At 34.9% G+C, this 26020-nt stretch overlaps 2 protein-coding genes across 2 annotated transcripts in view; both read left to right on the top strand.

Annotated features, from left to right (window-relative positions):
• Positions 1 to 2838: 2838 nt before the first annotated feature.
• Positions 2839 to 4274, top strand: LOC123528652 (protein BTG2-like). Its single transcript, XM_045308535.2, has one exon. The coding sequence runs from the start codon at positions 3106 to 3108 to the stop codon at positions 3661 to 3663; it is 558 nt and encodes a 185-aa protein (XP_045164470.1). The 5' UTR covers positions 2839 to 3105; the 3' UTR covers positions 3664 to 4274.
• Positions 4275 to 11976: 7702 nt separating this feature from the next.
• LOC123528443 (inositol-pentakisphosphate 2-kinase-like) overlaps positions 11977 to 26020 on the top strand; it is an 88582-nt gene continuing 74538 nt past the window's right edge. Inside the window, exons 1-2 of the mRNA XM_053520951.1 lie at positions 11977 to 12133; positions 21894 to 21962. Of these exons, the coding sequence (XP_053376926.1) occupies positions 12065 to 12133; positions 21894 to 21962 (138 nt within the window). The 5' untranslated portion in view covers positions 11977 to 12064. The remainder of the gene's footprint in view (positions 12134 to 21893; positions 21963 to 26020) is intronic.

The following is a 26020-nucleotide window of genomic DNA, read 5'->3' as shown; positions in this document are numbered from 1 at the left end:
ACCGCGTGATACTAATATACCCAGTGTCACCCTGGCTGACATGCTTTATTGTCGGTATAGGTAATTCTTTAATGACATTAACATAATTGATTAACGTAATTATTCGAATATTCAGCGTCGTTCAGAACCAGACACTTTGTATTTTGTCACCTCGTCTCACAATTAAAATGACTGCTTGAAAATCGGCAGAAAAAAAAGATGTGCAGTAGAATATATGTTTATTTGCAAATGTGATTATTATGTAGGAGAACCAATAAAAGGTGGTCAATCACATCTAAGCATTTTTCATTTTGTGTGCATTCTTTTAGGGATTTATGGAACAAAAAGACCCAAAAGACCCATAACATAGACTGGGATCTGTGATAGAATTTTTTTAATGAAATTTTGCAAGAAAGTATTCAAAAAGTGGACTGTCTCATTTGATTTTAACATATTTTCTAGTTTTACATTTGCCTTTAATGTATATTGTAATATTTCAAAAACAATCTGACCCAAAAGGCAAGTTTTAGAATATTATGTAGGCCTAGCTTGTGAATCATCATTGATTGCACAACCAAGACGGGTTAAGGGGGCGGGGGGGGGGGGGATTATAAGTTTCTAATGGATTTCGGCTAAGTATATACTTGTTAATGTACATATTTGACAAATACAATACAATAGTTTTCAAATTCATATAATTCCTTAGGGAAGTATGTTTATTAAAGTTATACATACGTTAGAATAACTCTGTCATAGGTGAGCAATCGGGATAGGAAAATGCTTCCAGTGAAAATCTAACTTGTATAAAGCACTCAGTGATCACTATTGATAATTTGTTAAACTTTCAAACAAATATATTGCTTGATCAAAATCTGATTAACCACCTTTAAAAAGCCAAGAAGTCCTCCGTGTGTTTGGCATCATTTTCGAGATGGGTTCTTGTAAGATAGGTATAAAGAAAGATAACTACGCCTGTCTTGTATCAGCTAAACAAGACAGGCGTAGTTATCCTTCTTGTTAGATGGATAACTCTTCCGACCTTCTATGATTCTTTGTAAGTGTTTCCCTACTCGGTGCCCCGTACAAAATGTAAACACAATGACAGATGTTGGAATAATACCGCGACCAATCAAATTGGAGGAGACAAAAGGAGAAGTTCTCAAGTGTCACACAGATTTACCGTAATGCCTCTGGCAGTGGTATTATTGTTGACATGCTTCGCATTTATCAAATATTTAATCACTTGCTAAAGGCGCTCTTTGATCAAAGGGAATTAAATAGGCTTCGAAAAAGCGGTCTTTTTCAGGTGTTGTGTTCATAAAGGATTTTTGGTATTCGGGGATAAATTTCGCTCATAGTTCAAAGTAATGTTATATCTTGATAAAATACATTGTATCGATCACAAAAGAGGAAGTGCATTTTAACGTTTACGGCCATATTAACATCAACTTTAATGAACTTTATCTTATGGCATAGGCCTATCAATATTAACCAAAGATCTTACAAAATGTAGATCTATTTCAGCAAAAACAAAATGTATATTCCTTCGATCGTAATTTCCATACTTGCCAAGCTGTTTAAAAAATAATAGTCATAGCATGTAGAATAATTCATTTTTATTGATATTTAAAATATTGAAATCATTGGTGTAGGAGCGACCTCAAGTTGAGAGACCAACGTGTCGCACGAACCTAACCCACTGAAAATTTTAACCCCCAAAAATGTCCTTCACCTTAAAAGTAGGCATAGCATCAAATCCTTATCAGTACACGCTAAATGTTCTTTCGAATTCCCATCTCCCACTGTTGTTTCTGAGAAAAAATAATTAGGGTCAAACTTGCAACTGGTGCGTTTGTTTGTGTGTGTCTCGTTCGGGTGGGGGGATCTCCAGCTCTCACAGACGGCTGGACCCGGTCCCCTTTTTTTTTCGTCTAAACCAATTACTTTGATCAAACTTCTAATATGTGTCAATGGTTGGGAAAATAGGCAAACCAAACAGAAAATCAGAACGACTAGCTATATTTGAGAATATGACAGAGCAAACATTTAGCCCCTTTAAGTGTTTGGTAAGACCAAAGAATGAAACAAATTTGTTTTATCGTACATTCCTTTTAAGTTCTTAACATCAATATCTGTCTATCAACAAATTATATTTTACATACATCTAGTTTAATATACAGTATCATTGTTGTCCATTAATTTAATAATAACAGTCCAGTGTTTAAAATAATTATATTACAGTTTTTACATATAATGATGTCAGTTATTTTATTATTATTATTTTGTTTTGCTGTTGTTTGTTTATTCTTTTTAATAGTCTTAAAAATTTGAGTGTCTGTCGGATGGATGAATGGGAAGCTTCTAATCGTATTTAATACATTGATCATTGATACATTTTTTTTAAAAATATGATTTTGTGAAATTTATCGTAAATGTTTGTATACATGTGTATTGTTGTTGTTGTTAACTGAAGGCCATACTGAAAAAATAAGTTTACGTTTCATTTTCATGTTATGTACACTTTGTATGTTACCTTCATCAATAAAGATTTTATTATTATTATAACACCATTTAACAATTGATAGAGGACACAGTTGGTATATTTCAATAAAATTCACCGATTATATCTACTCAAAATGAGTTTTGCCTTGTGTCACGCTATTTCAGCGATTAGAATATGTACGGTAGTGACGCACTTAAAGTTGACCTACAACTTTTCTGTATTTTTGTTTATCCAGTCATGCTCTATTTTTAGATCTCCCATATATGGAAAATAAGATCAGTGACGTATATATATTCGCACGATTTGATTGGTTATGAGTTAGTCGCTACACTGAGTGACGTAAACAATATTGATTGCTCACAGCGACCGACGCCATTTTACCAAGAGAAGCGAACAAAGACAGAAGTAAAAAGAACAATATTTTAAGAAAATACTGGGCTTGCGCCTAAAAAATTTAGAAAACCTTAGTGAAGAATTGAAGCTCATAGTGGATTGAAGAAAACTTTAATGTTAGTTACACAACTTTAATTTGGAAATTTAGAAAAAAAAGCGTTTTTCGGAGAGAATTTGGAAAAACAAGTCGCAACAGTGTCTGTACGAACAAAAAAGAAAACTTGAAAATTATGAAGGACGAAATTAAAAGTGCTGTGGATTTCTTAACAAACATCATACGATCTGGAGACGATGTAAACGAAGCTCAAACACGTCAATTCAACGCTAACTTGACAAATTTGCTTAGTGATCGGTACCAAGACCATTGGTTTCCAGAAAAACCTTTTAAAGGTTCAGGCTATAGGTGTATGAGATTGAATCACAATATGGACCCATTGATCTTACAAGCTGGAAATATGTGTGGACTTAATCAGTCATTTCTTGAGTCATCGTTACCACCAGAGCTTACAATCTGGGTAGACCCAAGGGACGTTTCATTCAGAATCGGTGAAAATGGAAGTGTTGGTGTCCTATACCAAACAACAAAGGACTCACAAGTGCAAGAAAATCCTTCTCAATCTACGTCAACTCATATGGTGCAACAGTCTAGTGATAACACATTTCATCAAATGAACAGGAACTTCAACAATACCATAATGTCTTGCAAGGACCAGTTTATGAATGTTTTGCCAAGTATTTCCAGAGAAGCTGCGCATTATCACCAATTTGCTGGGTTTATTTCCAGTTAATAAATTGTGGATATTTTTTATAAACAGAATCTTAGGGCACGCATTTCATTATTTGGTTTTCGACTACAGGCTCATGTTTTACGGACTATGACAAATGCCATTTTAATTTTTTCTCATTTTTTAAATCATGTATTGGCTATTGTGATTTTAGACTCAAAACTAGACTTTTGAGCAGTGCTGTTGTAAAATGTGATAATTCCTGGGATGATATTTGACAAATGTACTTTATAGTTCAATGCATGATTTTATGTATCTTGTGACAATGTAAACATGTTTTTAATCTTTATTAGTGTGATTCCTGTGGAGTTACTATAAAACTGTTTGGCAAACAATCATATTTTTTGCCAGAATAGCTCAGGATATCATTTATATAGCATTTCCAATGTTGATGCTTTGCACAAAGTGCAATTTAAGTCTTTCATGTATACTTTACCGCATCCTGATCTCCAATAGGATATTACTATATGTATTAATATAAAGTTGCAATGTATTTTTGACCAAAGTTGGGGTTTGATAACCCTAATGCTGGTGTAAAATATAAGTATTTTAAATATAAAATATGTGCAAAAAATAAAGATTAAAAATATTAAAAAATGTGCAAATAATAAGAACTTGTTCTTTCATGAATACACTATTATGGATTATTCACAAACCTTTTGACCTGGATGCTGGAGGAATAAATTGTTTTGCTTGATTAACATGTTTGACCTAAGTATTGGAGAGTTTGGTTTGTCTGCTGATGTTCAATTTTCTGTTAACATTTTTTGCTAAATTTATTAAATAAGTTTGCTTAAAAATTTTCTGTATAATTTTAAAATTACTGTATTATCAAGACAATGTTTACTGTATCTTTTTTAAAGTCTTTTCATCAGAAACTCTGGGTACCATCTCATTTTATAGTAAAGGTTTACTTTGGACAAACATGCGCAAAGATTGCAAAACAGTTGAGAAATGACCGAAAACTCTACAGTAAATAATTAACATCCCATACATTGCCAAGTCTCGATGACATAAAAAACAGAGTAGAACATGCAAATCCCAGCTGTGTTCAAAATGAGAGCGCTCAATGGTAAAACAATGCCTTGATCAAATCCACAATAATAATGCACAGTGTCGTCAGTGAAACAAGTTTAAAAGATAAGCAAATTTTATTTATAAAACATTTCCTGAATTCAGTCCTTCATTAGCTATAATTCATATCAAAGTAGGCAAAGTATGTTATAAAGCCTGAAATTTGTCCCTGCAAGTCTTTTGTCTGTGGAATCTTAACAGAATATCGTAAACTGCTCCACCTTTTTTCAAAAGTTACACTGCTTTTACGAATTTGAATTAAAACAGTCAACACTGTGTTTCCTTGTACTTGAAGGGTTAATACATGGTTGGTAGCATCAGGAATTGTAGCTTTTTTCAGTAATAAAATATCCCTCCTTCAGTAACTTAACAGTCTGCAACCGCATGAAGTGTTTCTTTGAGAATCTCTTTTTTTTCACTTGCACTTCTTATACCTTGAGGTTGAACGTTTTTGTTGACTGTTTACAGTACTATACAATCAGATTTATAAGGAACCTCCCATAAGCCTGATTAGACAGCTAATTTTTAAAAATTGTGCCTTTGAAAGTATCATATTTTTAGCTCGACTATTCAAAGAATAGGAAGAGCTATTGGACTCGCACATGTGTCTGCATCCCGATTTGGTTAAGTTTTTGTATGTCAGCTGGTATCTCAGTAACCACTTGTGGGAATGGATTGAAACTTCACACACTTTTTCACTGTGATAAACTGACTTACATTACAGAGGTTCCATAACTCTAGTTTGCTTTTTAACAAAATTACGCCCCTTTTTCAACTTAAAAAGTTTTGGTTAAGGTTTTGTAAGCTGGTATCTCAGTACCCACTGATGGGAATGGATTGAAACTTCACACACTTGTTCATGAAAGTTGCTACCTCCAAAACTAATGCAGATATTGATTTGAAACTTCACTTGTTCTTTAGGGTTATAAAACTAGGTGATAGCATCAAGTCCAATAACTCGTACATTTTGACCAAATTATGTCCCCTTTTGGACTAAGAAAATCCTGGTTAAAGTTTTACATGCAAGTTACTATCTCCAAAACTACTGAAACTTCACAGGTGTATTCGGAGATACATAGATCTAGGTGATAGCATCAAGTCCCATAACTCTGACATGTATTTTGGCCAAATTATGCCCCTTTTTGGACTTAGAAAATCCTAGTTAAAGTTATTTGTGCAATTATAGCTATTTAATACTAAAAAAAAAGGCAAATGGCTTTGAGACTTATTTTTTCTTTTTGTAGGTCAACTTCCAACCTCACTGGGTCAAGTCCTATAACTCTGGTTTATCCTCCCTATTGGACTTAGAAAATCCTGGTTAAAGTTTTGCATGCAACTGTCTCTAAAACTTATGCAGATATTGAATTGAAACTTCACGTGTCTTGGGTTGTAAAACTAGGTGATAGCATCAAGTCTCATAACGCTGACATGCATTTTGACCAAATTATGCCTCCTTTTGGACTTAAAAAATCCTGGTTAAAGTTTTGCATGCAAGTTACTATCTCTAAAACTTTAGTTTTCATATATAGGTTAATAAGGCTGTTGAAAAGTCAATCATTCCTGTCCTCCGATAGCTCTTGGTTTGGTCTTGTTATCTATCGTCCATTCAAAAAAGTCACAATGAACTCGAATTGTGGAAGACTTTAAATATAATTATTTGCCAGGATGAGACAACATGTTTACACAACTTCCATTAACAACAGTTCAAAGTTGAAAAAAACAGGTAGGCTGAGGTAGCCCAACACAACATAAACGAAAATGTTACAGGCTCGGTTTGATTGAGCCTGTTCATGGTAGTGGAAATTCAAGCTACATCCACACCCTCTAGCCCTGGGTAGAACAGAACTCAACATTTACACATATTACAAGTACTAGAATATAATGTAGAGGCATCCACGGACTGATGTATTCATATGGTGGTGCACATGGAACCTTCAATGATGCACAGAGTACAATTCCATGAAAAGCGGCGTATGTTCCCCAGTTAAAATAAAGGCTTTGCCTTAAACAAGAAAACAATGAGCAGAACTGAACAAACTTGAATTTAGAGAGGGGATCTCAATAATTATATGGCACACTGTACCAGGTTTTTAAATGGACTTAAATTGTCTTGCAAAATTTAATATTTAATAATAACATGTATTTAGCTGTCTTGAGCTTATTTCCTGACAAATATGAAGGTTGACCTAGAAATAATGTCACTGCATTCATTGCCTATTATGTCTCCCACCACACAGTGGTGTGGGAGACATATTGATTTACTCCAGTCTGTCCGTCTGTCTGTCTGTCAAAAAGCTTGTCCACACTCGAAAAGTCGAACATTTCTCATCCAATTTTCACCAAACTTAAACAAAATGTTTCTGACAATATGACCTCAGCCAAGTTTGATAACTAGCCAAATCGGTCCAGGCGTATTTTAGTTACGGTCCTTGAATTACCAAAAATCGGCCATTTTACTCTTGTCCGCACTCTTGAGTCGAACATTTCTCATCCGATCTTCACTAAACTTGAACAAAATGTGATTGACTATGAGACCTTGGCCAAGTTCGATAACTAGCCAAATCGGTCTAGGCATTTTGGAGTTAAAGCCCTTGAAATACCGAAAAATCAGCCTTTTTTACTCTTGTCCGCACTCTTAAGTCAAACATTTCTCATCCGATCTTCACCAAACTTGATGTGTTTTACCATGAGACCTCGGCCAAATCGGTCCAGACCATCTAATTGGATTGACTTGTCTAGAGAAACTAGACATTTTTCATAGGGGCATTTGTGGGAGACGTGCTATTCTCAAAAGCATCTCTAGTTTATTCATATAAATGTCATATTGTACCGGTAATAGAAATAATACCATGAGGTGAGGTAATTCTTACGATATTTTCAAAAAAAATTTGCAAAAATATACACATTTTTAGCTCATCTGATTTTTTGAAAAAAAATGATGAGTTATTGTCATCACTTGAGCGGTTGTCGGCGTCGGCATCTGCGTCGGCATTGCCTGGGTTTTATGTTTAGGTCAGCCTTTCTCCTAAACTATCAAAGCTATTGCTTTGAAACTTGGAATACTTGTTCACCATCATAAGCTGACCCTGTATAGCAAGAAACATAACTCCATCTTGTTTTTTGCAAGATTTATGGCCCCTTTTGTACTTAGAAAATATCAGATTTCTTGGTTAAGTTTTATGTTTAGGTCAACTTTTCTCTTAAACTATCAAAGCTATTGCTTTGAAACTTGGAATATTTGTTCACCATCATAAGCAGACCCTGTGCATGAAGAAGCATAACTCCTTCTTGCTTTTTGCAAGAATTATTTCCCCTTTTGGACTTAGAAAATCAGTTTTCTTGGTTAAGTTTTATGTTTAGGTCAGCTTTTATCCTAAGCTATCAAAGCTATTGCTTTAAAACTTGCAACACTTGTTCACTATCATAAGCTGACCCTGTACAGCAAGAAACATAACTCCATCCTGCTTTTTGCAAGATTTATGGCCCCTTTTGGACTTAGAAAATATCAGATTTCTTGGTTAAGTTTTATGTATAGGTCACTTTTTTCTCTTAAACTATCAAAGCTATTGCTTTAAAACTTGCAACTCTTGTTCACCATCATAAGCTGACCCTGTACAGCAAGCAACATAACTCCATCCTGCTTTTTGCAATAATTATTGTCCTTTTTGGACATAGAAAATCATTTTCTTGGTTGAATATTATGTTTAAGTCAACTTTTCTCATAAACTATCAAAGCTATTGCTTTAAAACTTGCAACAGTTTTTCACCATCATAAGTGGACACTGTACATCAAGAAACATAACTCTATTCTGCTTTTTGCAAGAATGATGGCCCTTTTTAGACTTAGAAAAATCATGGGTAGGACAATATTTCTATTATACAAAAAAAATCAGATGAGCGTCAGCACCCGCACGGCGGTGCTCTTGTTATAGCTCAAGTGACATTACTTTTGGATCAGCCCGCATAAACTTTGTACACTTTATGGCATCAATAGTACCAGTAATGGACAGAATTGTCTTGTAAGAGAGACTACACAACAGATTAAACTAAAACATAATGGTATATATATAAATACGTCTTAATATTTTTTCATGAAAGTTTGTCCACAAATCTTGCTGGTACCAGGTACTTGTAAATCTTAGTTTAGGAGTATATCATCAAAACAGATTTTTTTTATAAATGAACAACATATGCATCTTTACCAACAATTACATACATTTACATTTTCTACTGCATAGTCCCTTTACGATGGATACTTAAAATATTCCCAAAAAGATGTCCCCCTTTAAAAAAATGAATGCCATTTGTAAAATATAAAAAAAAAACAATTGCTGAAGACTATGTTCTACCTAGTTTTGTGAAATTTAAGTACTGGGACATTATTGCAAATGCATCAAAACAAAGATATGTACCAGTTCTTTGAAAATGGTGAGTTTTTAAAAGGCGTTAATCTGTCCTATGTGTGGTTGCTTTATGCAGTCCTTTTCTGGAATTCAATGTATGTATCAGTAAACTGGCAATTATGTAAAATACAAGTTTTATAAACTGTTCAATTTTCATGTGAAACAACCCTTTCTTTCTATGATTTGATTTAGTTTGATTTTCTTTTTCTCAAAATGTAAGGCTTACTTCTGTGGGTTTTGTTTTGGGGAGGCTGCGTTTTTGGAACATGGCATTCTGTTTGATATTTGTCCTTGTTTTTTACTGTTAAATGATTGTAACATCTTGTAATCATGCTAGTCCAGTGGTTAAGCATATTTCTATTTATCTGTGAAAACGGTTTTTAGCTCGAATATTCGAAGAATAGTCTAGCTATTCTACTCACCCGGGCGTCGGCGTCACACCTTGGTTAAGTTTTTGCATGCAAGTACATACAGCTATTATTTAAAGGCATATAGCTTTGAAACTTATTTATTCTTTTTATAGGTCAATTACCAACCTCACTGGGTCAAGTTCCATAACTCTGACATGTATTTTGAGCAATTTATGCCCCCTTTTGGACTTAGAAAATCCTGGTTAAAGTTTTACATGCAAGTTACTATCTCCAAAACTAATGCAGATATTGAATTGAAACTTCACATGTGTCTTTGGGGTTATAAAACTAGTTGATAGCAGCAAGTCCCATAACCCTGACGTTCATTTTGGCCAAATAATGCCCCCTTTTGGACTTAGAAAATTCTGGTTAAAGTTTTCCGTGCAAATACATACAGCCATTACTAAAAGGCATATAGGTTTGAAACTTACTTTTTCTTTTTCTAGATCAATAATCAACCTCACTGGGCCAAGTCCCATAACTCTGACCTTCATTTTGGCCAAATTATCCCCCCTTTTTGACTTAGAAAATTCTGGTTACAGTTTTACATGCAAGTTACTATCTCCAAAACTAATGCAGATATTAAATTAAAACTTCACATGTGTCTTCGGGGTTATAAAACTAGTTGATAGCACCAAGTCCCATAACTCTGACCTTCATTTTGGCCAAATTATGCCCCCTTTTGGACTTAGAAAATTCTGGTTAAGGTTTTACATGCAAGTTACTATCTCCAAAACTAATGCAGATATTAAATTAAAACTTCACATGTGTCTTCGGGTTATAAAACTAGTTGATAGCAGCAAGTCCCATAACTCTGACCTTCATTTTGGCCAAATTATGCCCCCTTTTGGACTTAGAAAATTTTGGTTAAAGTTTTGCGTGCAAGTACATACAGCTACTACTAAAAGGCATATAGATTTGAAACTCATTTTTTCTTTTTCTAGGTCAGTTACCAACCTCACTGGGTCAAGTCCCATACCTCTGACATGTATTTTGGGCAAATTATGCCCCCTTTTGGACTTAGTAACTTGCTTGTAAAACCTTACATGCAAGTTACTATCTCCAAAACTAATGCAGATATGAATTGAAACTTCACATGTGTCTTCGGGGTTATAAAACTAGTTGATAGCAGCAAGTCCCAAGGTATATTGTACCCAACAACAGTTCAACACATTTAAAAGCTAAGTCGAAAAAGGGGCATAATTTTGAAAAATTCCAAATAAGTAGAGTTATAGGACCTGCATAGTGCATGTCAGATCATGACAGTGAACAAGTGTGTGAAGTTTCAATCCATTCGCATTAGTGGGTACTGAGATACCAGCTTACATACAAAACCTTAACCAAAAATATCTAAGTCAAGAAAGGGGCATAATTTTGTAAAAAAGCCAAAAAAAATTATGGAACCAGTGCAGTGTAAGTCAGTTTATCATAGTAAATAAGCGTGTGAAGTTTCAATCCATTCCCACAAGAGGATACTGAGATACCAGCTTACATACTAAAACTTAAACAAATCAGGATGCCGGCGCGGACGCTGATGTACAGGTGAGTCCAATAGCTCTATTATTCTTTGAATAGTCGAACTAAAAATGTATAAAACATTTAAAAATGACTTTTCTCATGAACTGCTTGATGGATCTTTGAGCTGGTGTGCTTTGACCCATTCAGGGGCGGATAGAGCTAAAAACAGAAATAGTCTGAAATGACTTTTTCTCATGAAACCCTTGATGGATCTTCATCAAACATGGTATGTAGCATCATTGTAAGGTCCTGTCCAAGTTCTGTTCAAATGGGGTCACTTTTAGGGGCCACTACAGCTAAAATTAGAAATACATTTAAATGACTTTTCTCATTAACTCCTTGATGAATCTTCATCAAATTTGGTCTGTAGCGTCATTGTAAGGTCAGTTCCAAAATTTGTTTAAATGGGGGTACCTGGCCCCAAATACTGGCTAGATATATAAAAAAGAAATACCTTTATGCAACTTTTTCTCATGAACTGCTGAATGGATCTACATCAAACTTTGTCTCTAGCATCATTAAGGGTTGCTAGAAAAAGAATTCTTAATGGATCTTCATTAAACTTGGTCTGTAGCACCATTATAAGGTTCGCTTAGAACTAAACTTGATCAATAGTGGGGGGTGGGGGGGGGGGCACCTGAGTGTTACAGCTAAAATAGAAATGCATTTAAATGTCTTCTTTTGTCCTTTTGTGGCTATGTCTTTGTTACAGTCACATTGTACTGATACATGGAGTGAATATTTTTAGTATACTCTGGCTGCTTCCAACCAATTTCTATAATAAAAAAACAACCTTGTGTTATAAAGTGTTGGCAAACTATTAGAGTGGCACGAAAGTTATAATTTCAATTCACAAGTAATCATAGCTTCTATTCCGTCTAAACAGCTGATCGCATGCATTGGCATGCTGCCGCTTGACGTCATAGATTGTAGGTGAGCACTTTTTCCCAGAGTTATCTTGTTATACTCTTCAAGTGGAGATACAAAAGTGATACAAACATGGCGGACGCGAGCAAATGGAAATTTCGGGGCGAAGGCAATGCGTGTTTAGTGCTCGTAAATCTAGAAGTAAGTTGTGTTATTGTCTATAAAGAAAGTATTTTATCATTTCTATCGACGGAAGATGGTGTCAGTCAGGTGTCACTTGAATTTGCTTCAAGATACCTTTTTTTTAGAATGAACAACCTTTGTCATCATTTTATTTGACATTTTCGACTTACATTTAATATGAACTTAGGTGCTACCTAGAAGGTAGAACTCCCTTGAAAAAGTCACCAGTGCCCCTTGAAAATTAAAGGAGTGCTGCTGGAATTATCTGGAATCCGTTTTAGGAAGTTTATGTGCATTAAGATATAGATTCTATTAAAATTTTAAGAATTAATGATAATTCATGATTTTCTGAATGAATGTCTTAGAATGCATTAAGATTAAATCTTGACATGCGAAAACTCTACAAATATGCTATATACGAACTAAAGAAAGTTACGGTTCTTTTTAGAAGGAAGAATGTGTCCAACTTTAATTAAGGCAAAAATACTGCTATGATAGACGTCTGGTATGGGAGGATAAAGATCATTTACATGTACAAAGCTTGTTTAAAATCCAAAAGACTAGCCATTTTTAAAAGTTTGTGATGAGAATTTTACCCAGAGAAAATCACTGTTTGCCGAAATTCTCGCAAACTTCTGTTTTATTTACTGAACTGCTAAGTTAACAGTCTATGACATTTTTATGGTTAATCTTTTAGCACTACTGGTATAGAATAGGAATGGTAGTAGGAGCCTTTTTTATGTTTGATAATTCATAGGCAATAGGTTTTGTTTCCTAGTAATAAACTCTGGTCAGTGATTTTTAAGCTTGTGGATGAAATATATGTGAACGGGGAGAAGAGCATTGTGTGCTTTTCACAGTTCAATGCCTGTATATTTTGATCCCAAAACTTTTTTAAAAGTAAGTTTTATCTACAGACAGTACTTTAGAACCTGACATCACTAACAAAAACACTTGACTTTATTTTTTACAATGCTTTTAAAACTCATAATAAATAAATAAAAACTAAAATAAAAATAAAAAACAATAAAAAAATGCATCTGCTGAGGATCGAACTCCCGACCTTTGGTTTTCAAAGCGAACTCGCTAACCACTGCACCAATGTGGAAGTATGACGTCATCAACTCAAACATAAGTATATATAATAAATTTCAGTTATGGAAGTGTGATGAAAATCGTTTCGCATTGAAAATATTGTATTTTATCTGTTTTTTCTTCGTAGAAAATGTATTTAGCACTAAATTCTTATTATCAAACGCTCATTTACATTTTTATTCAACGTTCAAAGCAGTAAGCGAAACGCTTTTGTCAACCGTAAACAGCAAGCGTCTACTGACGTTTTACAGATTAATTATAATTATTTACACAGTTTTATTCATTTTGTTTTTCTCACGTTTAACCGTAATGTGACGCTGTCGGCGCCGCTTTGCTCTGCTATAAGCAATTTTCCAATAAAAGCAAGTGTTCTTTGTTTCATATAAAATTCAGCTACTTAAAAACAATTTTGATACAGTTTCTAGATTTTCACTCCGTCTTAGAGCTATTTTCTACAAGATACCCATACATTTGCTTCAAGAAAACGAAAAGAAAAAAAAGGTGTTGAATAGTTTGCAGTGAAGTTAAGTACTCTCATATTGCTGCATTTCAGAAAGCATTCTGCAGAACAAACACCCTACTTTCATTCTCAAGTAAACAACTCGAAAAACATGCGAATATTAGCATGAAAAGTGTCTTATTTCATGTAAAATTTATTCCACGATCGTTCCATGATGCCTGTTTGGTCCCCGGTTTACGTGCAAATGTGCGAAAAATGGAAAAAATTAGCATCTATTTATTAGGGACTTTTTGACTGAATTACTCTATATAACCTTATAGGTCCAGTTTTTTTCCGATAAAGGAACAACAACTTACATAATAAGGTGGGCTGATGGTCTATTGGTAACACACTTGACTGTCAATCCAGAGGTCCAGGGTTCAAATCCCAGTTTAGGCACTAGAAATTTCAGAGATGCTCTCGAGTGTCTCCCACCTAACTAAGAGGCCTAACTAAGAGGCCTGCACTAGTGATGAAAATCGGACAGCTGAAGCAGAATCGATTAATCGGAACCAAAGGATCAATACAGACTTTTGTAATGCAATATGGTAGTAACAGCAAACCTTTCTCAAGACTTTCAGATTATTATATGACAACTTTTATTACTTTTTATGAAGAATTCTATCACACAGCTGCTGTACTGTACAGCCTTTAGCAACTGTTGGGCACTTATGGCCCAGTTGTTCGAATCTTTAACCGGCTGTTAACCTACCTGTTGGTTACATCTTGATTCAAAATATTTATTTTGGGATTTTTTTTTATTTCACTATAAAGGCAGTCCTTAACTCAAAGATTTGTTTTTCAAATTCTTCTAAAATGTCGACATATAGCCTTAAAAGTTAACCAACCGATAGCTTAACCCGCTGCTCAAAGGTTCGAACAAATAAGTCCAAACTGCGATCTGGGAGGAACTATTGGACCAAACGTAAAAGTATCTAGATTCATCTTTTCTCTATGACTCAAGGTCTAAGATTCAAGTCATGCTAGATGCACTGCCAAATTTGACATAGAATATATGATGGGGACATTGCTGGCAGGCCTGGAATTAGTTTATCATCTTTTTTAAAGTAAATCCACTATTTTGTATTGAAGGAATAATAAAAACTTGCCAAATAAAATCTGAAAATTATTTCCAATTAGAAAAAAGTGGGTGGGGTACCTTCGTTAATGTACGCTTTAAAGCATATTTTGCAAACAGCTCTAGTAATATCAAAGTTTTCATTAAAAGGAGCCAACGCCCGGCATTCAGGATTCATGCAGAACCCAAAATATTTCAAGGCGTCTGATTTTTTACTGCCAGGGCAACAAATGTTTTATTATTGTTACGATCATGACAGCTGGCCTGACAGCATTCTCCATTTAAAAGAGCAGATATTTTGAAATACTAACCCAAAGATTATAAAAGAGCAAAAGTATTCAAGCTAAACAGCAAGAAGAATCTGAAAAAGTCCTGAAAGCGGGATTTTAATTTTTTAACAAAATCAGCGACTAGAATCGATTCTTTTTGGTCAGAATCGATGTCACCGACTTTGACACTTTGGCGATGATTAATCGAACATCAGCGACAATCGGAGCATCACTAGCCTGTACTGATTCTTCCCGGGCACATTAAGAACCAGACTGTCTCATAAAGAGCTAGGCTAAGTTAGCCGGACAGGCCTGTAGCTAAAATGATTTCTCTCTATCTGTTCTGGGGGCTTTATCTCACTCTGTCCCTCTGGTCAGATCGCTCTGTGTCTGTACTAGTAGAGGATGAATTTCACACCCTGTGTGGCTGTGTTTGCTATATGTAAAGCGCCTTTGAACGTGTTTATGAAAAGGGCGCTATATAAATCTTGTATAACAATAATAATAATGATATGCAATTGTTATATGTTTCACAACTTTCTCCCAAAATGGCGGATACACATGATACACAGGGTTTCCTCTGGGTCTAGTCAAAATAATTCAACGTTCAGATTATTTTATATTTGTGACAGGTAATCTAAACGTCAAAACTTCTAAGGACCAAATTTCAAAATAATGGTGGATAAATCACAGTACATAGTCATGTAAAGTTATTGGTTTTATTGCTTGTAGGCACTGTAAACGTTAAACATGTACAGTACATACATCGGTTTAAATCACCAGAAAATTTGTAATTTTAGAAATTGTATGATAATTTTTACATAAATCAGTGAAAAATTAAATCCCCTTTTGATACATGTAAGTTTTATTTGAATTTATGGCCAATTCGTGACATAATTGGCATTTAATAAAATTAATAAAATTAAAAAGCTGATTATAATTTGCATGGGAAAATAAAACTGCAGATTTTCTTGAAAATATATTTTTAAAAAAATCAGATAAAAAAAAAAATAACAATACTGTCATAAATAATAATAAAAAGGAAAACAAAAATAAGTTGGCAGTAACAAATGTGTTTTTCTTTCTTTTTATTACTTTTTAAAAGCCCTTGACTTGATAAATCCTTGAAGAAATCCCTTTTTAGCCAGCCTTTGTCTTGAATCTAATAAAATAATTTTATTTACACCAGAAATATTTTCAAAATAATATTAAATATGTAAAAATGCAGAAATAAATAAGTACCATCAACAGAAAAGTAGCTAAAATTATTATAGAAAAGTAAACTAATGGGTTTAAAGCTTTGTATGTCAAGAAATATTTATTGCACTTTTATGTAAAATGTACCATTAGAAAGAAAATTTAATTGTGAAAAAACTTTATGTTGGTTACTAAGTGTCTAAAACAATATTGAATATAGTAATATTGAATTGAATAACACAGGTATAAATTCTGCATTTTTCCCCAGTATCCTGTATGGAGATAGTATACTGGTTATCAGTAAAGCTGTATGGATATGATAAGCCTAATTAGGCTAAATGTATATGGAGTAAAGGGTTAAACCTACAGCATGTAAAGCGTAGGCAGCAATGAAAATTTAATTAGAAATTTCCTCCACTATTTTGGTCTTTCGAGTGTTTGACGTGAGTGGGGATATTGCCCATATGAAAAAATTATCTCAATATTTCCTAGGATTGCGTCAAATTTGTTGGACTACCGGTCTCTGGGTCAATTTCACTTTAAGCCAACAGATTTGCCAATCAGAAAATGATTGCGCCAGTGGCTCTAAAGCGAGAGCCATAGTCTGAGAGAGGCAGCATACCACTTTTATTAGATAGACATTCAGTAACAAACACGTTTATAGTTTCGAAATTTATTTCAATCACTTAGATACCTGTTAACTGCGTTGACAATATCACAAACAACATTTCTTTTCATTGTTAGTTCGACTATATGAAGTATATGGAGAGCTATCCTACTCACCCCGGCGTCGGCATCTTTACGCGTCCCCACCTTGGTTAAACTTTTTTTACACTTCCTCTTTTTTTCTCCTTATCTCTGTTATTACTTGATGGATTTGCTTTAACTTGAAATAGTTATTCCTCATCATCACCCACATCATATGGCACAAGGGCCATAACTCTCACACCAATATTTCATGAATTATCCCCCCTTTTTACTTAGATTTTTTCAGGTTAAAGTTTTGATGCACTTTCACTCTGTTTCAGTTATTATTAAATGGATTTGATTCAAACTGAAAGTAGTTTTTCCACATCATCTTCCAAATCATATGACACAAGGTCCATAACTCTGGTGCCAATATTGAATGAATTATCCCCATTTTAATTAGAATTTCAGGTTAAAGTTTTGATGCACTTTCACTATATCTCAGTTATTACTAAATGGATTTGATTCAAACTTAAAATAGTTGTTCAACATCATCACTCACATCATGAGACACAAGGGCCATAACTCTTGCACCAATATTTCAGGAATTATCTCCCCTTTTTACTTAGAATTTTAGGTTAAAGTTTTGATACATTCAGTTATCTCAGTTACTACTAATTGGATTTGATTCAAACTTAAAACAGATTTTTTCACCTTATCACCCACATCATATGACACAAAGTGCTTAACTCTGGCACAAACTTTTCATGAATTATGCCCCCCTTTATTTAGAATTTAAGGTTAATTTTGAAGCATTTTCACTATCTCAGTTTTACGAAATGCATTTGATTCAAACTTGAAGTAGTTGTTCCACATCATCATCCACCTCACCGACATCATATCATGTGACACAAGCTGCGTAACTCTTGCACCAGTATTTTATGAATTATGCCCCCTTTTTTACTTAGAATTATACTAATATAGTGTTTTGATACACTTAATCCCATAACTTTGAAATCGTTTTATGACATTGCTTTGTGAGTTCTGAACAGACAGACAGACAAGACTGACTTATCGTTCGCGTCACTTTTTTTTATCTTTTATTGTATAATATAATTGTAATCTAACTTTGTTAGGATTTAATTTATGAATTTTATATTTAACAAGGATGTAGCCAGTGTATACAAGTAAGTGAGGTTCTCTCCACTCACATTACACGTAGCTGACTTCTTAAATTATCAGATGATCGCATGAAATACTTCCATACGGCAGAAGGCTCAGGAAACACTTAGACAGAATATTAATGTAATAGAATGAACTTTTTCTTCCAGTCAGATGAGGTATTCTAAAACGTCCAAGAGTGTAATGCAGAAAGTATAAAGCAATATTTGGCTTAAGTACACTACTTGTCTGAATGTGGAGACTTATGGTACGAAATGCATTTACTCGTTACATTTTGCAAAATATACATAGAAAATTATACAGTTGACTTGTTTTCTACACTTTACAGTATTTTTCTTTACTCAGATACATCTGTGATCATCTTTGATTGAAATCTGAGTCATTAGATCAAGTGATGTTCAATGTTATTTTAATTATCAGCGGTTTGCACCTATTGCAAACAAAGTGATTTGTAACCGATTTGTATCAATTTGTGACCATCAAGTTTTCTTAAGGCAAGCAACTAGGTACAATGTCATCACCATAGCAGCGTACAATTTCGGATTTCTAATATACAAAATGACACATCTAACAACAGCGGAAATCTTTGTCGCACATACTTCTAATGAATATGGCCTTTTGGCTTATAGATAAACGAACATCTTGGTTCTTTCAGTTAGCTTTTATCTTTTTGTCATAAATTTCTATTTTCTTTCAAATATTCGAATAGTAAAACAGTATTCGAATATTCACGTAATGAACGATTATTCGTTGCCATCCCTACTTTCCAATGTTTCTTGAGTGTAAGATGTAAGGTGGACGGATAGCTCAGTGGTTTGCACACTGGCCTTCCAATCCTGAGGTCGGGGTTCGATCCCCGCCAGCTACTTGGGAATTTTCAGAAATGCTTTTCAGTGTTTCCCACCCAACTAGAGGTGTTCTGGTCAGGAACCCAGGCAATCCTTGCGTGTATCAGTGCTATACACTGGGCACGTTAAAGAACCAGGCTGTCTATTCGCAACGAGCTAGGCTAAGTTAGCCGGACAAGCCTGTATCTGATTTCTGATCTCTCTGTTGTGGGGGCTTTGTCTCACTCTGTCCCTCTGGTCAGATCGCTCTGTGTCTGTACTAGTAGAGGATGAATTAGGCGCCCTGTGTGGCTGCATTTGAACTATGTAAAGCGCCTTTGAACATGAAATTGATCATGAAAAGGGCGCTATATAAATCTGGTATAATAATAATGTAAAACATGGTAATTTCTTCCATTATATTTGGAACAAAAGCTCTGCCAAGCGGGGCAATATATGCCCGAAGGGAAGTCCACAAAAAAATCCTTACCAGGTACAGGTCGGTCAAAATACACCTAAAAATTAGAGTTACCATCAGTGTTGTACCACAGAAAAATGGTCTCGGTTTTCCCTATGGCCAATAATAAAAAAGTTTCAAAATAAGCTATTTATAGTAACAGAAAAGGGCAGTAATTAAAAAAAAATTATTGTAAGAGAACAAAAAAGGGATCTACCAAATAAAAACAAGAGCACTGCAATGCAAAGCAGTATACACAAAGCAAAGTCATAAGGGGCCATTTGACCCCTAAGTCTGACCTTGATTTTGAAGCAAGTCATCTGAAACGTGCGCTCAGCACATCGTCTCAGTGTGGTGAACATTTGTGCCAAGTTTGTTTTAAATCCTTCAAGGGGTTCAAGAGTTACAGAGCAGACACGAAATTGCTAAGGGACAGACAGACGGACAACAGGGGTATAACATAATACGTCCCTTATAAAAATTAGAGAAATGATTTTACAGAAATAAGTAAATACAGTTCAAATACTAGAAATTTAATAAATCTGCCATTTTGTTTAATGTTGCCATGGAAGCAAAATGGCCACATTTTTGATCAAATATTTAAATGTTCATAACTTTCTCATTTTTAAGTCAATTTTGAAAATTCTTTCACTTCTTTAAAATATTTAAGGAATCCTAGCAGATGGAATGAACATAAAAACAACATTGCCTTTCTCTTTAAGTAACCAGTCAAGGGAAGTGGCAAAAGTGGCTTCTTAAGGCAGATGACTACTTAATAGAAGTATAGAAATAGCAGTTATTTTAGGGGATATTTTCTGTAACATTCATATTGTTGTTGTGTTTTAACAACACTACCGCCACCACCATCATCACCATTGTCATTTTACATACATAAAAACAAAAGGAAATAGCAAACAGGAAGAATAGAGTTCCAATTTAAGGTAGTTCTGCACGTTTGATAAACCGGAAGTGATGGCATAACGTCATTTATCTTGAAATCCTAGAATAAAGCCTGGATTAGGCGTATGGAAATGAAGATCATTTTATAAATTAATGACAACCAGTGAGTAAATTAATCAACATGCCACAGTTACGATATTTCTAAAGTCAAAATGTGATATTAAAAAATATGACACTTTAAATAATTCAAAATAATGTATCAAAATTAGCGTGAAATATTCGATTCACTTCAGTAATGGTCAAGTACCTCAAAAATAAGCACACGGACATATACATTTTATTTCACCATATTATAGGTCATATGTTTATTTACAACTGTGAGAAGTTTCATCAAAATCTACATTGTAGAAAAATTTCTATTCGCGAAAATACTATGAAAGTTATGATTTTCCCATAGACTCCCATTATGAAAAATGGCTTGAGGTCCAGATTTTTCAGATCAGTCTAGCAAAAAATCAAGCACACAACCCTATCCTTTTTAATATATTGCCCCCGAAGGTGGGCATATTAAAATCGCACTGACTGTCCGTGCGTCCAGTAAATTCTTGTCTGGGCTGTAACTCTTCCATCCATAAAGGGATTTTAAAATATCTTGGCATAAATGTTCACCATAATGAGACGTGTCGTGCGCAAGACCAGACCCCTAGCTCCAAGGTCAAGGTCACACTTAGAGGTCAAAGGTTAACATGGTCTGTTTCGTGTCCGGTCCATAACTCTGAGTCTGCCATCCATGAAGGGATTTTTAAACAATTTGGCATAAATATGTACCATAATGAGATGACGAGTCATGTGCAAGACCCAGACCCCTTGCTCCAAGGTCAAGGTCACACTTATAAGTCAAAGGTTAACAGGGTATGCTTCGTGTCGGTCCATAACTCTTGCCATTCATTAAGGGATTTTGAAATTACTTGGCATAAATGTTCTTCATAATGAGACGACGTTTGATAAAGACCCACACCCCTAGCTCCAAGGTCAAGGTCACACTAAGAGGTCAAAAGTTAACATGGTCTGTTTCTTGTCTGGTCCATAACTCTGCCATTGATGAAGGGATTTTGAAATTACTTGGCATAAATGTTCCCTATATTGAGATGAGGTGTCATGTGCAAGACCTAGACCCCTAGCTCCAAGGTCAAGCTAGGTCACACTTAGAAGTCAAAGGTGTTTCTTGTCTGGTCCATAACTCTGTCATTTATCAAGGGATTTGAAAATAATTTGACACAAATGTTAACCATATTGAGAAGATGTGTCACACTTATGACCGAGGCCTCTTAGGTCAAGGTCAAGGTCACAAAATGATATGTGATTTTTTGCGCATACAACTGTGGCATACTTGGGCCTACTTCGGGGGCATTTGTCACCAAGTGACAGCTCTTGTTATTTGCTGAATTCTTAAGTTTTGAAAAATCAGAGTTTAATCAAATTCTACATTGTAGAAAAAATTTCAGTCCAAACGTGCAGAATTACCTTAAAAGCATACCACAGTACCGTATGTCAAGAAACCAATCAAAGCTGTTTTAAATTTTTCAGGAAAAGATGGTATTCCGACTCGCCAAGTCAAAATATTGGGGCAAAGGTCAACTTGCGACAAATGCAGAGGTATTTATTTTTATTATTTTTTTAATATTTATACCCCCACCAAACATGTTTGAGGGGGATATATAGGAGTCAGTTTTGTCACGTCCCGTCCCGTCCCGCCCCGTCCCGTCCCGAAATCTATTATCTCAGTTATTACCAAATGGATTTGATTTAAACTTAAAATACATGTTCCACCTTATCACCCACATCATGTGACACAAGGTGCATAACTCTGACACCAAGTTTTCATGAATAATGTCCCTTTTTACTTAGAATTTAAGGTTAATTTTGTTGTATTTTCACTATATCTCAGTTATTACTAAATGGATTTGATTCAAACTTAAAATAGATGTTCCACCTCATCACCCACATCATGTGACACAAGGTGCATAACTCTGATACCAATTTTTAGCTCACCTGTCACAAAGTGACAAGGTGAGCTTTTGTGATCGCGCAGCGTCCGTCGTCCGTCCGTGCGTCCGTCCGTGCGTCCGTTAGTGCGTAAACTTTTGCTTGTGACCACTCTAGAGGTCACATTTTTCATGGGATCTTTATGAAAATTGATCAGAATGTTCAACTTGATTATATCTAGGTCAAGTTCGAAACTGGGTCACGTGCGGTCAAAAACTAGGTCAGTAGGTCTAAAAATAGAAAAACCATGTGACCTCTCTAGAGGCCATATATTTCACAAGATCTTCATGAAAATTGGTCAGAATGTTCATCTTGATGATATCTAGGTCAAGTTTGAAACCAGGTCACGTGCCGTCAAAAACTAGGTCAGTAGGTCAAATAATAGAAAAACCTTGTGACCTCTCTAAAGGCCATATTTTTCATGGGATCTGTATGAAAGTTGGTCTGAATGTTCTTCTTGATGATATCTAGGTCAAGTTTGAAACTGGGTCACATGCCTTCAAAAACTAGGTCAGTAGGTCTAAAAATAGAAAAACCTTGTGACCTCTCTAGAGGCCATATATTTCATAAGATAATCATGAAAATTTGTCAGAACGTTCACCTTGATGATATCTGGGTCAAGTTCAAAACTGGGTCACGTGCTGCGAAAAACTAGGTCAGTAGGTCAAATAATAGAAAAACCTTGTGATCTCTCAAAAGGCCATATTTTTCATGGGATCTGTATGAAAGTTGGTCTGAATGTTCAGCTTGATGATATCTAGGTCAAGTTCAAAACTGGGTCATGTGCGGTCAAAACTAGGTCAGTAGGTTTAAAAATAGAAAAACCTTGTGACCTCTCTAGAGGCCATACTTTTGAATGGATCTGCATAAAAATTGGTCAGAATGTTCATCTTGATGATATCTAGGTCAAGTTCGAAAGTGGGTCACATGTCTTCAAAAAGTAGGTCAGTAGGTCAAATAATGAAAAAACCTTGTGACCTCTCTAGAGGTCATACTTTTCATGGGATCTGTATGAAAGTTGGTCTGAATGTTTATCTTGATGATATATAGGTCAAGTTTGAAACTGGGTCAACTGCGGTCAAAAACTAGGTCAGTAGGTCTTAAAATAGAAAAACCTTGTGACCTCTCTAGAGGCCATACCCTTGAATGGATCTTCATGAAAATTGGTCAGAATGTTCACCTTGATGATATCTAGGTCAAGTTTGAAACTGGGTCACGTGCCATCAAAAACTAGGTCAGTAGGTCAAATAATAGAAAACCTTGTGACCTCTCTAGAGGCCATACTTTTCATGGGATCTGTATGAAAGTTGGTCTGAATGTTTATCTTGATGGTATCTAGTTCAAGTTTGAAACTGGGTCAACTGCATTCAGAAATAGGTCAGTAGATCAAATAATGAAAAAGTCTTTTGACCTCTCTAGTAAGTAAAATTGAATTTATTTCCAAAATACAATTATCATTTCTCTAGGAAACTTGTATCATATTTGCATATTAAGAAAACTGTTTTGTTTGATAAATGATAATTGTATTTTGGAAATAAATTCAATTTTACTTACTGAGAAATCAAATTATTTCTTGGTCATGAAATTTTGTGGTTTTAATGCATTGATTTAAAGTTTTGAAGATGAAATTGATAAGACTTATTTTATTTGTTTGTATGGATTTAATTTTGTGGATTGACACAACCACGAAATCCAAGAAAATTATTTGTCCCCTGTGAATATGGATGGTTTTACAGTAAGCATTTTTATGATCTAGGATTCAGGCTATGGAGAGGGAGAAATGTACACACTTGTACCTCTCTAGAGGCCATATTTTTCAATGGATCTTCATGAAAATTGGTCAGAATTTTTATCTTGATGATATCTAGGTCAAGTTCAAAACTAGGTCACATGAGCTCAAAAACTAGGTCACTATGTCAAATAATAGAAAAAACGACGTCAAACCAAAAACTGGGTCATGTGGGAACAGGTGAGCGATTCAGGACCATCATGGTCCTCTTGTTTAATGAATTATGCCCCTTTTTACTTAGAATTTAAGGTTGATTTTGATGTATTTTCAATATAACTCAGTTACTACTGAATGGATTTGATTCAAACTTAAAATAGATGTTCCACCTCATCACCCACATCATGTGACACAGGGTGCATAACTCTGACACCAAGTTTTCATGAATTATGTCCCCTTTTACTTAGAAATTAAGGTTAATTTTGTTGTATTTTCACTATATCTCAGTTATTACTAAATGGATTTGATTCAAACTTAAAATAGTTTTTCCACCTCATCACCCAGATCATGTAACATAAGGTGCTTAAGTCTGACATAATTTTTTTATGAATTATGTCCCCTTTTACTTTAAATTTAAGGTTGATTTTGATGTATTTTCACTATATCTCAGTTATTACAAAATGGATTTGATTCAAACTTAAAATAGATGTTCCACCTCATCACCCACATCATGTGACACAAGGTGCATAACTCTGACACCAATTTTTCATGAATTATGTCCCCTTTTACTTAGAATTTAAGGTTAATTTTGATGTGTTTTCACTATATCTCAGTTATTACTGAATGGATTTGATTCAGACTTAAAATAGATGTTCCACCTCATCACCCACATCGTGTGACACAAGGTGCATAACTCTGACACCAATTTTTCTTGAATTGTGCCCCCTTTTACCTAGAATTTAAGGTTAATTTTGATGTATTTTCACTATATCTCATTCTGATTGGCTTAGAGCCAAAGGGAAGTAACCTTTTTTTAACTTTTGTACTGAGTTTCTTCCCCTTAAATTCCAGGAATTAGCCTATTTTTAGAAATCCTATTTTTAGATTTTCAATATTTTAGGCATTTTCTAACTTTTTTATTATAAGTCCTATGTAAGAAGTAAATACATTTTTCTGTGGTAACATGGGTTGGTAAGACACTTTTTATGCCCCCGGCATCTACTGATGCGGGAGGCATATAGTGATCGCCCTGTCCGTCCGTACGAGGTTAACCAAATGGGACCATTTTGTCTAGCATCAATATCCCTCACTAGAATGACTTGATACTAATGCAGATGTAACCTGTGACTATTCCTCATCTTCAGACATCACCTGGCCTCAGTTTGACCTTGACCTTGACCTCATTTTGGACTTAGGTTGCTTTATATGGGCCGTCTCTTGGTTAACCAAATGGGACCGTTTCGTCTAGCATCAATACCGCTTACAAGAATGCATTGATACTAATACAGATGTAACCTGTGAAAATTCCTCATCTTCAAACATCACCTGACCTCAGTTTGACCTTGACCTCATTTTGGACTTACTGAGGTTGCTTTATATGGGCCATCTCTCGGTTAACCAAATGGGACCGTTTCGTCAAGCATTAATACCACTTACAAGAATGAATTGATACTAATACAGATGTAACCTGTGACCATTCCTCATCTTCAAACATCACCTAACCTCAGTTTGACCTTGACCTCGTTTTGGACTTAGGTTGCTATGTATCGACAAGGATGCCACGGGGCATCAAGCGTTTATTGAACGCAGCTCCTTGTTTGTATTCATTTTTAGTGTATCTCTAATATTTTTAGCTCATCTGATTTTTTGAAAAAAAATAATGAGTTATTGTCATCACTTGAGCGGTTGTCGGCGTTGGCGTTGCCTGGTTAAGTTTTATGTT

This window comes from Mercenaria mercenaria, chromosome 13, assembly GCF_021730395.1.
Source record: "Mercenaria mercenaria strain notata chromosome 13, MADL_Memer_1, whole genome shotgun sequence".
NCBI lineage: Eukaryota > Metazoa > Mollusca > Bivalvia > Venerida > Veneridae > Mercenaria > Mercenaria mercenaria.
The sequence above is the reverse complement of the archived record's forward strand: the minus strand, read 5'-3'. Positions and strand labels throughout refer to the sequence as shown.